Source organism: Petaurus breviceps, unplaced genomic scaffold, assembly GCF_028583685.1.
Source record: "Petaurus breviceps papuanus isolate PSGF00001 unplaced genomic scaffold, PetGlider_PUasm1.0 90683, whole genome shotgun sequence".
NCBI lineage: Eukaryota > Metazoa > Chordata > Mammalia > Diprotodontia > Petauridae > Petaurus > Petaurus breviceps.
In genome coordinates, this window is record NW_027187308.1 from 7,632,831 (window position 1) to 7,647,544 (window position 14,714).

Sequence of the window (14,714 nt, forward strand, 5' to 3'; positions counted from 1 at the left end):
AGAGAGAGAGAGAGAGAGAGAGAGAGAGAGAGAGAGAGAAGGAGAGGGACAGGGAGGGAGAGGGGGTGAGGAGCTCAAAGGTGGCACCTGGGTTCTGAGCCTGGGCACCTAGGAGGGTGGTGGTACCCTGGACAGTAAGAAAGGAAGAGTTTGGGGGAAGTAGGAGTTCAGTTTTGGACATGATGAGCTGAAGATGTCTATAGGACATTCCATTCTAGATGTCTAATAGGGAGATGAAGATGTGATTGGAGGTTAGGAAAATGTTAAGGTTAGATGAGTAGATGTGAGAGTCCTCTACATAGAGATGAAATGGTTGTATGACTTGTTCCTTCTGTTCACCAGAAGACAAAACCAGGAGCAATGAGTAAAAGTCATAAAGAGGTCAATTTGAGCTTGATGTTGGGAAAATCTAGAGCTATTTGTAAGTGGAATGGGCTTCTTCAGGAGGCAATGATTTCTCCCCCACTGGTGATTTCACAGCACAGGCCAGACGACTCACTCACTGGGTGTGTTATAGTGTGGATTCTTTTCTAGGTATGGACTGGACTCCATGGTCCCTGAGGTCTTTTCCAATGCCAAATCCCTGGGATGGTGTTACTGAACTTAAGCAAAAAAAGTTGGGGATATAGCTCAAAAAAGGGCTGCAAACTTAAAATGACTTTATAATGAGTTTACTGTATATAAGAGAATGAAGGCTCATGGTCTTTCATAGGGTCACACAGCACTAGAAGTTGTCTTGTTACCTCATAAATCCTCCCTAGGAAGAACGTATGTCCACAGGAAGAGATAAAGGGGAAAAAATCCACTAAGTAGCAATAGACAAAACCAAGCTTCACTGGAAGTTTGTGCTGAGGATGTCTAACATTTGACTGATAAGATGAAACAACATAGACAGGACTGCTATTCCCTGGCCTCATCAGCCGCCTAGAATGATTTCTGACAGCTGCTGGAGCATTTTGGGCTTGGCAAGTCTCAGACACCAGATACTGTTCACGTGGAAATAGGTTGCTTCATCAGCCTAAAGGGTTTTCTTGCTGGAATGGAACCAGACAGGGGAAATTGTTTCTCCAAACCTAATGTGTGTTTATAAAAAGTATGTCACAAAGGAATCATAAAAAAATCAGAGACCAGACTCCTTTTCTGTTTTTCCAGGCTTCAAGAAAATATAACCTTCTTATGGGAAGAGGAAATCAAGTTAACATTGATAAAGAAAAGGGTAGTACATGAAGATTTCAATATTCAACATCAAGATTTAAATACTGAAAAACAGTGTATACAGAACAACTTTTTAGTGGGGCTGATTTGGGGCTATTATTCCTCTGTCTTAACTTAATGACATCTCTTTATGACCCAGTTCTGAAATGAATTAAAATTAATTTTGTTTTGAGTTAGTCAATATTCAGTCAGTAAACATTAATTGTCTACTAGGTGACAAGTTCTGTGCTAAGTGCTCAAGACTGAATTCTCAAGGAATTCAGTCCAACGGGAGAGACAATAAAGAAGTAACTATGTACAAACAAATAATGTACAGGATAAATGGGAAATTATCAACAGAGGGAAGGCACTAGAATGAAGAAGGATCAGGAAAGGTTTCCTGTAGAAAGTGGGATTTAGTTTTCCGGGCATGAGGGACAGCCTGAGAAAATCTCTGGAATTTAGAGATGGAGTGTTCCAACCTCTTGACATTTTTGGGGACAAATGGAGACAATGTAGGCAGTCAAGGCATTATGAAGCTTCTGACTTGGAAATTTCTGACTTAAAAAGATAAATTTAAACAAATTTAGATGTATCCGTCTGAGTATGTGACCTGGCTAATGTCCAGGAATGAAGAGCAAATTATTAGTCCACGATGGTTGTATTGATACAACATTTTCAATATCATTATTGTTTTAAAAATGGTTGTCCTGTAGAGACATAAAGGGTCAAAAAGAAGTTAAAAATTCAGCTTGACAAATGGTTTTGACTTTCCCTCCCCCCAAAAAAAGAGAGAAAGAACCCAAATCACAATTTCTTACCTTATTAGGCTCAATAGATTCCATTTTGGTGAACTAGTAAAGCCTAATAAAGAACAGGTAAGAATGTGTGTCAACATAGGCACAATTTACTAACCTGGCATGTGTTGATATGAAAAGTAGGATGCTAATAGGGAAGAGAGCATGGGCCTTCAGTAAGGATCTCCTATGCACTTACTGTATGCCAGGCATAAATTTAGGTGATGAGGACACAAAGGCAAAAGCAAAATAGATCCTGTTCTCTAGAAGCTTGCGTGGGGGTGGGTGAAGAAGATATGTTGAAGAAAAAAGTTAATATCAACTATATATAAATACAAAGCAACTTGGTGGGAAGCATATGGAAATCAGGCCTCTTGTAGGAGGGAGAATTGGAGCTCAGCCTCAAAGAAAAAAAGGGATTCCAAGAAATAGCTGTGAGGAAGGAGGGTCTTTCAGGCATGGGAGACAGTTAGCCTGTGGAAAGGTGGGAGGTGGGAGTGTTGTACATAGGCAATTGCAAGTATGCCAGTTTGGCTGGAAAAGTGTGTGTGTGTGTGTGTGTGTGTGTGTGTGTAGGAGGGACAAAGGTCTAATCAGTCTGTCAAGTCAATAAGCGCCTACTATGAGTCAAGGAAAGAAAGGCTGGAGTCAGGGTGTGAAGAACATCAAATCTCTAGCAAAACATGGCGGCAGCAAAAAAAAGTGAAAACCAACTGGGGGCCACTGGAATGGCTGAAAAAAAAATGACTATACAATGGAATAGAACATTATTGTGGAGTAATAAATGACAAATATGAGGAATTCAGAGAAACCCGTGGAAGATTTCTGTGAACTGACAGTGAAATAAGGAAAATCAAGAGAATAACATGCAAGATGACTACAGAATGTAAACTAGTTGTTTTTGTGGTAAGTTCCATTTGGAGTAAGTGAAACACTGATGAATGTCCTGGAAAACAGACAATGAAACATGCCTCCTCTTGCCACAACAGAGAGGTGGAAGGGACAAGACAAGCAGAACAGACCACTATATACACTTTCAGATGCAGTTTTTCTTTGTCAGGGAGGGATAAATTTGGGAGATGGATGGGTACTGAAATGACTGTGATAAAAAGGTAAAAGGCATAAATAAAATGTAAAAGGCTGGTAAGTGGTGCAATGGGTAGAGTTCTAGACCTGGAGTGAGAAAGACCTGACTTCAAATCCAGCTTCAGACGCTGCCTGGTTATTGAGCCTTTGCAAGCTTTGCATCTTTTGTCTGCCTCAGTTTTTTTATCTGTAAAATGGGGAGGACAACAGGACCTACCTCCCTGAGTTGTTGTGAGGTTCAAATGAGATAAAATTTGTAAAGCACTTTTCAAACCTTAAAACACTATTAATCAATCAATAAACATTTATTAAGGACCTACTATGCCAAGCATGAGGTTAAGCTCTGGGGTTATAAAAAGAGGCAAAAGAAAAGCCCTGATCTCAGAGAGCTTATAGATGAATGAGAGAGACATGTGAACAAACACACACGAGGGAGACTACATACAGGATAAATAGCAAATAATTAACAAAGAGAAGGCAGTAGTGTTAAGGGAGGTTGGGGAAGGCTTCCTGCAGAAGGTAAGGTTTTAGCTGGAGCTTAAAGAAAGCCAGGGAGGTCAGTAGTTGGAGTGGAGGAGGGAGAGCATTCCAGGCACGAGGGCTGCTGTTGTGGTTCAGTTGCTTTGAGCTCGGCTGACTCTTAATGATCCCATTTGGGATTTTTTGGGCAGAGACATTGGAGTGCTTTGCCAGGCAAGGGTGACAGCCAAAGAAAATGCTTATATAAATGTTAATTATGATGATGACTGCCACCACCACCACCACCATCACCAGAAAGTGATTCCCTTTATCTATTTTATATAACCTAGTAGATGATTTTTATGAATGTATTCACAATCCATAAACAGTGGATTATGACTCTGCTTGCCATTTCAGCTTAAAAAAAAAAATCATCCTTTTTCAGTTCATTCCAACCCAACAAGAGTTAGTTGAGTAGTTACTATATGCAAGACATATTAGACTATTATATATATATATATATAATATAAGCTCCTTGAGGGAAGGGTCTGTCTTTTGGCTCTTTTTGCATCCCTAGCAATTGGCACAGTGCCTGTCACATAGTAGGTGATTAGCAAATGTTTATTGTTTCATTGACTGCTTATTGAGGGATACAAAGCACAAAAAGGAAAGGAGTCCCAGAATCATCACTTTAGAGCTGAATGGAATATTAAAGGTCATTTAGTCCAACTGCTCAGTTCCTGCTTTTAATGAGCTCACATTTTATAGAGGGGAACACAACATATAATCAAATAAGCTAATGTGAAGAGGGAGGAGAGAGCACAGACAAGTGGGGGAATCAGGAATGTCATTTAAAGACCTTCAGAGGGGGTGGCTAAGTGGCGCAGTGAATACTGTATCAGGAGGACTCGAGTTCAGGTCCAGCCTCAGACACTTAACACAAAAAAACTAGCTACGTGACCTTGGGCAAATCACATAACCCCAATTGCCCTACCTTCCCTTCTCCAAAAAGCAAAAAAAAAAAATTAAAAAAATATCTTCAGAGAACTGTCTAGACCAGAGGTGTCAAATTCAAAACCCATGAGGGCCTCAGGTAGCTGCAACACTCCCCAGTGCCATGGGAACTGAACTAAGATGTAACTGGGAAATATTTAACAAAGTAAATAAAAATACAATAGAACACAGATAATGTTAGCCACTGGTTACACTTTGCCAATAATATCAGCCACATCCCACTTAGTTCAAATAGTGATTCCTATGAAGTGGCTGTAAGTACTTCAATTCACACTATTAGAAGTTATAATTATGTAGAATATGATAATTGGCTCCACCCCAATGGAAATATGCAGTGCAAATTTGAATAATGGGACCACTTCATGGACTTAGTAATTTGCATTAATTAGGACCTAGCAGGAAAATTTTTCTATTTTCTTCCCTTTAAAAATAAAGGCAGAAACTTGAAAATTGAAGTAGAAATTATACTATCTTTGGAGGAAAAAAGACAAACTACAATTTCATTTTCAGACAAGGCATTTCTTCTGTGTGCATAAAAAAGTAACAACTAGGAAATGATGAACTTCACCTTGTTCCTAAAGGGAACAATGCAAAAAAAACAGGTACACAGGAAAAGAAAAATTGTGTTCCCCAAATTCCAGAAGGTCAAATATTCCTTGAATGATGCTTATTTCTACCTGGCAGTTTCAGTTCTTCTAATTCAATCACTGAACGCTTGATGCTCAGCTGATCCATCACCAGCTTCTGCAGGTCTTCAGGAACTCCTGGCTTTGGTTCTGATTTTGCAAGAAGGTCAGAAATTTTCTTCTAAGGTTTGGGAAGAAAGAAGAGGAAGGTGAAGGTTAAGAATGTATTTGACCTTTGATGGGTTGATTTTTAACAGGATTTTGACTGTCCTATGAGAGGAATGAATGTCTCCAGGGAGAACTCAAATTTGAATGTGAACCCAAATAAACATATCTGAAAAAAATAACTTAAATATTTCCTGATATAACTAAGTACTTCAAAGAATGAATGGCTGATCCCTGAGGCCCTATTTGGCTCTGTTTTCTATGTCTCCTATGAGAACCTAGGGTCTTGTGACTTAACATGACACTATTTTTGTTTAGATAAAGAAAGATAATGCTGCTTGGCAACATGGGAAGCTACCATAAAGTGTCAAGGTCCTCATTTCTCTTGGTTCTATTTTTTTTATGCTTCTATGAGTTATGCAATTATTTACTGGAAGGGCTGCTTTGAAAGAATTCTTGTGTAGCCTTGGGAAGTCCTGTATCCCCAGCTGTTTTTCCTGGGAGCAGGGTGAAAATTGAGAGAAGTAAAAACGTACTTAATCAAAATTTGGGGAGACAGAACTCTAGCTGTTCAATAGAATGAAAAGCAGCCTAGGAGACCTGCAAAGAACAGCAAGGATAGGAAACCTATCCTCTTTAATCTGTTCAGACATACAAGTCTTTTCTCATTCCTTTTTAATTATTTTACCAAGGACTAATCAGATGGGGCCATCTTTTGTTGTTTCCTATTCTTCCTTTCTGTCCCTCATTATTCTCATTTCCTTGTTCCAGTCCCGAATGGTCAAGATCCCTGCCAAAAGTATCAAATATTAAAAAACTGTGTCATCAGTGAGCACATTTTGAGTTGACCCCAGCCAGAATTATCTAACTACAGCCCTGACCTTGAACACTCAAAGGTCTGCCATTTCAGAAGGCTACTGCCATATGAACTACTAGAAAAAGAGTAGAACTCATTTCTTTCTAGGATGTGCCAAGTCTCAATTACCCTGGCATATCATCCCATTTTCCCATCTGGGCCCCTTGTGAGGAAAGAAAACATATGCACATATACACAGAGTTTTCTAAAAGCCCACTGTTAAGTAATTGGTTTGAATCCATCTTCTTTCTTTTAGACCCAAATCCTTTTCCCTCTGCTTGACTTCAGTAAGGGATCCTTATATATACATACATACATATACATGTATGTATGTATGTATACACACATTTGTTATTGTTGTTTTTGGCAGGCAGAAAACTCTGCTGCTGTTTTCTTCGGAATGGGAAGGTCCACGTTCATCATTATATTTCCAAAGCTGAACTATATGGAGGAATTTATAGTGGCACCAGTCTTTCAAATAGAAATCCTCTGTTTAGCATTTAAAGGCCTTCATTACCGGTCCCACTCCTACCTCATCAGCCTTCTTATACCTTGTTCTGTGATCCAGGAATGCTGGCCTCTTTGTTGTCCCTTGCACAAAACACCTGGTCTACCAACTCTGTCCATTTTCACTGGCTCTTTCCTCAACCCATCTCCCAACATCCTGGATTTCCTTTAAGTCCCACCTAAAATCCCACCTTTGACATCTTTCCTGATCTTCCTCAATACTAGTGCCTTCCCTCCCTTGATTATTTCCATTTGTTTTGTATACTGCTTATTCATATATAGTTACTTATTGCTTATACCATTAGACTGTGAATTCCCTGAGGGCAGAGACTGTCTTTTGCCTTTCTTAGCCCTCAGCACAATGTGTGGTACAAGGAAGTCACTGAATAAATAGTTATTGACTTGACTTTGCCTTCTAAATATTCAGAGTGACAAGTACTAATCTGGTTTTCAGCTGTGTTAAGTGGGAGACTGAGGGACTCCCTACACAAATACCTTGGTCAAAGTGAACTGAGGTTATTTTTAGGTTACTATAGACAGGTCCAGAGGGGACTGTTCTGAGGTATACTACACTAAGTTCTGGGAAGGGTGGATGGATCAAGGGAAGATGGATCTTATTCTTTGGAAACTGGGAAACTTTGGAAAATTACTGACTTGCATATCTGGGATGGTTTAGCTACACTCTCTCTGGAGTAGAGGGATGGACAATAGATGACCTCTGGGTGTCCCTTCTAGTCCAAGGACTCTGTGACCAGCTTTTAAGTAGAAAGACAGTAGTAGCTGGCAAGAGAACTCCCAATTGTTGGTTAGTTAAATATAAACAGTACCTTTCGTCTCTTCTTGGTCTTGGGGGCCCCTTCTTCCTTTTCTTTTGCTGGCAACAGGAAACATTCTTTGGGCTATAAAGCAAATGGAGTAAAAGGGTCTCAGTTTTGAGTGAAGGTTGGGAAAATGATAATGCCCCTAGAGTATCTTTTATTATGCATTTTTCAAAGTGTCATGGTAGAACTCTAAAAATGGAGAGGGTATTTATAAAGCAATAATGTACTACTACACAGAAGTTAGGCAGAAAGAACACACAAGAAGTAATTTATAGTTTAGAATGGAATGGGCTGAATTTACCAATAAAATGGAAATTATAGCAGATTAAAAATTTGAATGTTACAATATATTGCTTTCAGGAAATGCTATAAAAATGAGAGATACCCACAAAGATAAAATAAAGGTCAGGAGTAGAATTTATTATTTTAAAAAAGCAAGTGTAGTAATAGATAAAGTTAAAGCTAAAATAGACTTAATCAAAAGAGAAAAATAGAGAAACTCTACTGTGTGTCAGCAATATTATCCAATATTGTTTTAGACCATTTAAAATAACTAGATGGTATAAAATACCTAGGAACATACCTGCCAAAACAGACAAAGAAACTATATGAACATAAACATAAAATACTTTTTATACAAATAAAGTAAGATCTAAATAACTGAAGTAATATTTATTGTTCATGGGTAGGTAAAGTCAATATAATTTTTTAAAAAATGATAATTTTACCTAACTAATCTATTTATATAATGCCATTCCAATTAAATTACTAAAAAAAATCTCTTACTGAGTTAGAAAAAATAATAAAGTTCATTTGGAAGAACAAAAGGTCAGGAATTTCAAAGAAACTAGCGGAAAAAAATATAAAGGAAGCAGATTCAGCGTTTTCAAAACTTTAAGAGCATTGCTGAAATGTAAAATGGATAATTTTGATTATTTTCAATTAAAATTTTCTTGTATAAATAAAACCTAGGCAGTCAAGAACAGAAGGAATGGAGAAAACTGGGGGGAAAATTTTCATAGACAACCTTTCAGATAGGATGTGATTGGGCTATAATATTGCTGTGGTGTAACAGGAAATGATGAGATGGTTGATTTAGAAAAACATGGAAAGATTTGGATCCTCAATAGGAAGATGCTCTCCACCTTCAGAGAAAGAGATGACAAATAGGAAATAAACATAGTGTCTATCTGTCTGTCTATCTATCTATCTATCTCTGTCTGTCTCTCTCTCTGGGTTTAATTGTAGCCTTCTTTTGGGTAAGGGGGGGAGGAATGGGAAAAAATAAATTAAAAAGTGCACATAAGAGAACAAAGCTGGGCAGCTTCGAAAACAATGTGTAGTAATTATATAGGTTTTCTTGAAATGGAAATTTATTCTTTTATATTCAATCCTTTCTTCTATTCTGGTGTGTACATGGCAATTTTTTTCTTTTTTCATTTTATATTTAAGTTGAAAATAAAAAAGGAAAAAATAAAAAAAATATAAAATGAGGCTTAAGAAAAAAAGAAGTTAGGTATAAGTAACTTGGGAAAAAATCAGAAAATACTTTAGGGCTGGAACAGTGACTGGCATTTATCTAGATTCTGGGAAGTTTTCAAGGGGGCATTTAGGTGGTGAAATGAATGCCTTTCTGCAGGACCCAACCTCAAAATTTTAAAGATAAGTGCATAGATTTAGGAGTGCAGGACTGGAATCAGGAAGGCTCATCTTCCTGAGTTCAAATCTGTCCTCAGACCCTTACTGTATGACCCTGGGCAAGTCACTTAATCCTGTTTACCTTACTTTCCTCATCTGTAAAATGAGCTGGAGAAAGAAATGACAAACCATTCCACTCTCTCTGTCAAGAAAACCCCAAATGGGGTTATGAAGAGTCAGACACAACTAAACAATAAAAGTTTGCAAAAGTACTTTATATACAGGCCTTATAAAAGCCCCATGAAGTAGTTAGTACAGAGAGTATATTATCTGCATCTTACAGGTAAGACATTGATAGATTTAGCTATGACCAATAATTTATGTCAGAAGCAGGATTTGAGGCCATATCTTCCTCAATCCAAATCACTTCTCTATCGATTACACCATGCAGCCCTCCCTCTTCAGTCTTTTTGCTACAAAGTCAGAGAAACCGAAAACTGATATTCCTAAAACACAGGTCTGGTCTGAACATGTTACGTACCTACTCAAGAAGTTCCAATACTTCCTTGTTGCCTCTAGAATAAAACCCAAACACCTCTGGCTTCAGGAATTGGTTCTGGCCAACCCTGGTTTATTGCTCACATTGCCCTTCTTCTCACACTCTGTTCCAGCCAGGGGGGCCTGCTTAGAGCTCCTGTCCAATGACACCTCCTATCTCTGTGTTTTTGTATATATGAACCCTCCTCACCTCCACCGCTGACAATCCCTAACCTCCTTCAAGGCTCACTTTCAACTGCCACCTCCTGCAAAAGGTCTATCTGAATCTGCCAGTTGTTGCACTCCTCTCTGTTGTTTTTCTGTTATCACATCACCCAACACAGTGGTTGGTACTTATGAGCCCTTAAAAAATTGCTTCTTGGATGAATGAATGGATGCCTTTCTGCAGGATCCAACGGAAAGATTAAAGGATCATAGATTTAGAGTTGTAAGGAACGACAATAATGAAAACAGATAACATCAAGAGCCACTTTAAACTTTCTGAAGGTTTTTTTTTAATATGTATTATTGCATTTGATCCTCACAACAACCCTGTAAAGGTTAGTGCTATTATTATGTTTATTTTACAGATAAGGAAACTGAGGCTGAAAGGTGAAATGACTTATTCACAGTGACACAGCTAATAAGTTTCTGAGGCAAGATTCAAACTCAAGTCCTCTAGAGGCCAGGTTAAACTCTATTCATTGTGCCATGTACCCCATCTAGGGCAACCTCAAAATTTTATTTTATTTTTTGCTTTTTGGAGGGCAACTGGGGTTAAGTGACTTGCCCAAGGTCACTCGGCTAGTAAGTGTTGTGTCTGAGGTCATATTTGAACTCAGGTCCTCCTAACTCCAGGTCTGGTGCTCTATTCACTGTGCTACCTCGCCTCCTCATAACCTCAAAATTTTAAAGATAAGGAAACTAAGGCCAAGAGAAGTGAAATGATTTGCCCAAGGCTGCAAAAAGAGTAAGGAACAGGAAGCCACGGTTTGAAGGAAAGACTTCTGACTTAAAATTCAATGTTGGAAATAGATGAATCAATTAAACATTAATTAAGCACCTACTGGATAATTAAGAAACAGAAAAGAGTAGCTTAGTACTAATGAATCCAAGAACATTGAATGGATGACTCCCTTTTAGACAAAGAACTGCTAGGAAAACTGGAAAGAAGTTTGGCAGAAATCAGGATCAGACCACATTTTGTTGTTTAGTCATTTTCGTCATGCCTGGCTTCTTGTGACCTCATTTGGGGTTTTCTTGGCAAAGATACTGGAGTGGTTTGCCATTTACTTCTCTAGCTCATTTTACAGATGAGGAAAATGAGGCAAACAGGGTTTAGTGGCTTGCCCAGGGTCACAGTAAACATCTGAGGTCAGACTTGAACCCAGGAATATGAGTCTTCATGACTCTAGGCCTGACACTCTATCCATTGTGCCACCTACTTACCCATCAGATCACTTAGCACAGTACAAAATGTCATACCGTAAAAAAGTTAGAAGACAACAGAATCAGGAACTTTAATGTCTATAACTAAGGTGAGAAATCTTCACTAAACAGGCAGGTAGAGGAGATTATGAAAGATAAAACATCTTTCGCTACATAAAATGTTTCCCATGAATAAAATCGTGAGGTCTGAATTAGAAGAAAATTCAAAAAGTGGGGAAAACATCTCTATCTAACACCAATGATAAAAGATTAAGAAAAAAATAAACAGAATTGACAAAAATATATGATACCAAGAGCCATTTTGAAATAGATAAGTGGTCAAAGGATATGAGAAGAATTTTGGGTAAAAAAAAAAAAAGATTTGCAAACTATTAAAGCTCCAATCATTTATTTATTTATTAATGATACCACTTTGGTCCTCTTCACCTATGAAGCACAATAGCCAACAAACTAGCAAATAACGGAAAACAAAGAATGTACCAGTGAGTGGTTATAATAATTATGTCATATAAACATAAGGGAGTATTATTATGCAGCAAGAAATTATAGATAGGAGGAATCCAGAGAAAAGTGGAAAGATGTGCATGAAATAATAAAGAATAAAACACACAGTGATGACAACAATGAGTATAATGGAACTATCAATGAAGCTCCTGGAAAAGAGGAAATGAAACATATTTCCTCCTCTGTCACAGCAGAGAGGGCACCAATCACTAAGAAAAAACAGTATATCTAATGTCAGAGGTTTGTTTATCACGTTTTTGCTTGTTTTTCTTTGTAACGAGGGAAGGTTCAACCTGGGGGAGAAGAATGAGGTAAGATTATTATGTAAAGGCAACAAGTATTTAAAAAAATTCAGTGCTAAATCTTTGAGTAAAGCTTAAAGGGTTAAAAAAAATACTGTAAAGACCTCAGCCATGTCCACAGACCTGTGACATAAATGGATGGCAAGATCTGCTCTCTTGTTACCACAGTTCTATGAATGGTGAGATTGGTATTTTTGACTGATTACCTAACTGTATGCCTCAAATAAATATGGTTTTTTAGCAGATTTTTATTTAGCATTTTCTAAGCTTTTCCTTATTTAGCCCAAAAAATTAGAGATGGACTGTATTTCTACTCAGCTGGGTCAAAATCTTCACAGTGGATTTAGTACAACATTACTACAATGCAACAACATTAGTAAACAATCCTCATACTCATGTTTCTACAAAGGTACCATCAGTCCTACCACTCCTACTCCCCCAAACAGGCAGCCTATTGATTTGACCCCTAAATGCCTTGTACAATTTAGCTCTATTTTTATACTGAATTTTTTTAAATGTAGAAAAACAGGATATTTGGGCTAAGACCTTGATTTATGAAATAGAATGCCTCAAATTCCTTATTTATTAATCATAAGTAGAATATAAAATGCTTCCTGTGTTGAGCTTTTTTACTCAACATTTTAAAACATATTGCCAAGATCTAAAATGTAAAATAAAAATATTCCAAGTTTCCCCTTTCAGTTACCATTCCAGCTGGGAATACTTGTTACCAATGGGAGAATGGATAACCAGCGTAAATCTTGCTTCACCATCTCCTTTTAAAATGATTACAGACAAGCCTTTTCATTATAGTCCTGCAGACAATCTGCAAATTCAGTGAGCTATTTAAGGATGATCATGGGCCAAAGCCAGAAGCAGACATGGTTCCATATGATCCCTCCTGTGTAATTACCAAGGCCACAGTTAAACAGTTTTGGGGCTATGTTTCAGCCAGAAGAGGTGTAGATTTTAAATATTCAGGAATTGAGTAACATAAAGATCTATAGATTCTGGGGCCTTCCTCTCAATACAGAATCATGCCAATAGCAAAATGCATTGTAACTGAAAAAAACAGTGTTATGATCTCTCGCTTAAAAATGAGGATAGTCCTGTCTTCACCTAACACCTAAGGTTTGTTGTTTAATCGTTTTGGTCAGGTCTAACTCTTTGTGACTCCATTTGTGGTTTTCTTGGCAACTGGAGTGGTTTGCCATTTTCTTCTCTGGGTCATTTTACAGATAAGGAAACCGAAGGAAGTGAATAAGGCACGGTTAAGTGACTTTCCCAGGGTCACCAGTCTGAGGCTGGATTTGAATTCTCAAAAGACAAGTCTTCCTGGCTCTAGGCTCAGCACTCAGTCCATTGTGCCATCTAGCTGCCCCATTTATCTAAGGTTGAATATTGCCATTTAAGAGAGCTGTCCTTGTGATGCTCATATTCATGAATTAGAAGCTGAGCTGAGGCCACTAATCAAAACCACTAGATACGTCTTAAGATGACAAAGCTCTTGATGATTATTAGTAATAGGTTAAGCTTCAACACATGACCTAAAGGTAAGGGGACTCAATGTAATGAGCAGTTTCATAGTAGCTCCAAGTCACTAGTATCTAAGGCTGTGAAAGCAGGCACTAGAAAATTTGTTCTATTTTCTCACATAGGGAATGGGGGAAAGGAGTTCGATGGTCTGTGCTTTTAAGTTCAGAAGGCAGATGGATCTACCCATTACCATTCCACCCAAATATTTGGGAGTGAACTCAGTGACAGGAACCCATTCCACCTAATTCATAAGAAAAAAGGTAAGACTGTGTCAATCATTTAGATGAATATGCTTCGTTATACTTAGTAAACACATGGCATTAGATTTATGGAAAAATTCAAATAATCACATGGTTCTTCTATCAGCTACTCAAAAAAAAAAGGGAAGAACTTGTTTACTGAGCTCATTGGAGTATGGTACCATTAATGGATCCAACTTTGTAGAGCTGATGCCATAGGGGCCAGTTAGTTCCCTAAAGAGCCAGATTGTTTTGTATGAATACAGAACGCATATGGATGTTTTTCAAGGTTTCTTATTGTTCATAGAGGGAACTGGGTGAGACTGAGGGACTTCAGTATGAGCACCTGTGGAAAAGAACACAAGGGATGTATCTTTAAATAGAAAAAGGGTATTTTGGCAGCTTGAAGAGTAACAAGAAAACAAAAGAAACCCCTTCAATAGAATGTGAAAAGAATTCAAAATCTACTTTTTTTTATGGTGTCAAAGGTATGAATGTACTAATCTATGTTTTTTTATGGTGTCAAAAGGTCCTGAATGTACTACTATTTCCTCTTTTTAGCTTACTTTTGAATCCGATCATAAAGTATACAATAAATCAACAAATAACTCCACAGATTCCTTGGTTAGTCCCCATCTTTGCAAAACTAGGATTTGCCAGTTTTGTGACGAATAGCAAGTAAAGCTTTAGATGACTGTAAATCTCTTTTGAGAATAAAATGCTATAAACATAATATCTGCTTCCACTGATCTTGTGGGAGGTAAAAATCTCTCAGAGAATTATGGGAAAAGGTCAAAATGTCCACTACTTGTGAAGAAGAGGAGTGGGTTCATTGTGTTTTTATAGCAACTGGAGGGAACAATTGAGTGGGAGGAAGGAGGAGGAGGAAGGAGGAAGCAGAAAAAGCAGAAGCAGAGGAAGCAGAAGGAGGAGGAGGAGGAGGAGGAGGGGGAGGAGGAGGAGGAGGAGAAGAAGAAGAAGAAG

General features: G+C 38.0%; 2 protein-coding genes across 5 annotated transcripts in view; both read right to left on the minus strand.

Annotated features, from left to right (window-relative positions):
• The window catches only part of TBC1D23 (TBC1 domain family member 23), a 377,925-nt gene that overhangs the window by 207,652 nt on the left and 155,559 nt on the right, over positions 1-14,714 (minus strand). The gene's annotated exons all lie outside the window — the stretch shown is intronic.
• Positions 1-14,714, minus strand: part of CMSS1 (cms1 ribosomal small subunit homolog) — a 442,802-nt gene that overhangs the window by 20,261 nt on the left and 407,827 nt on the right. For all 3 annotated transcript variants that reach the window (XM_069065357.1, XM_069065359.1, XM_069065358.1), the window contains exons 3-4: positions 7,532-7,603; positions 5,228-5,357 (exon numbers count right to left, since the gene is read on the minus strand). In XM_069065357.1, coding sequence (XP_068921458.1) covers positions 5,228-5,357; positions 7,532-7,603 — 202 coding nt within the window. The remainder of the gene's footprint in view (positions 1-5,227; positions 5,358-7,531; positions 7,604-14,714) is intronic.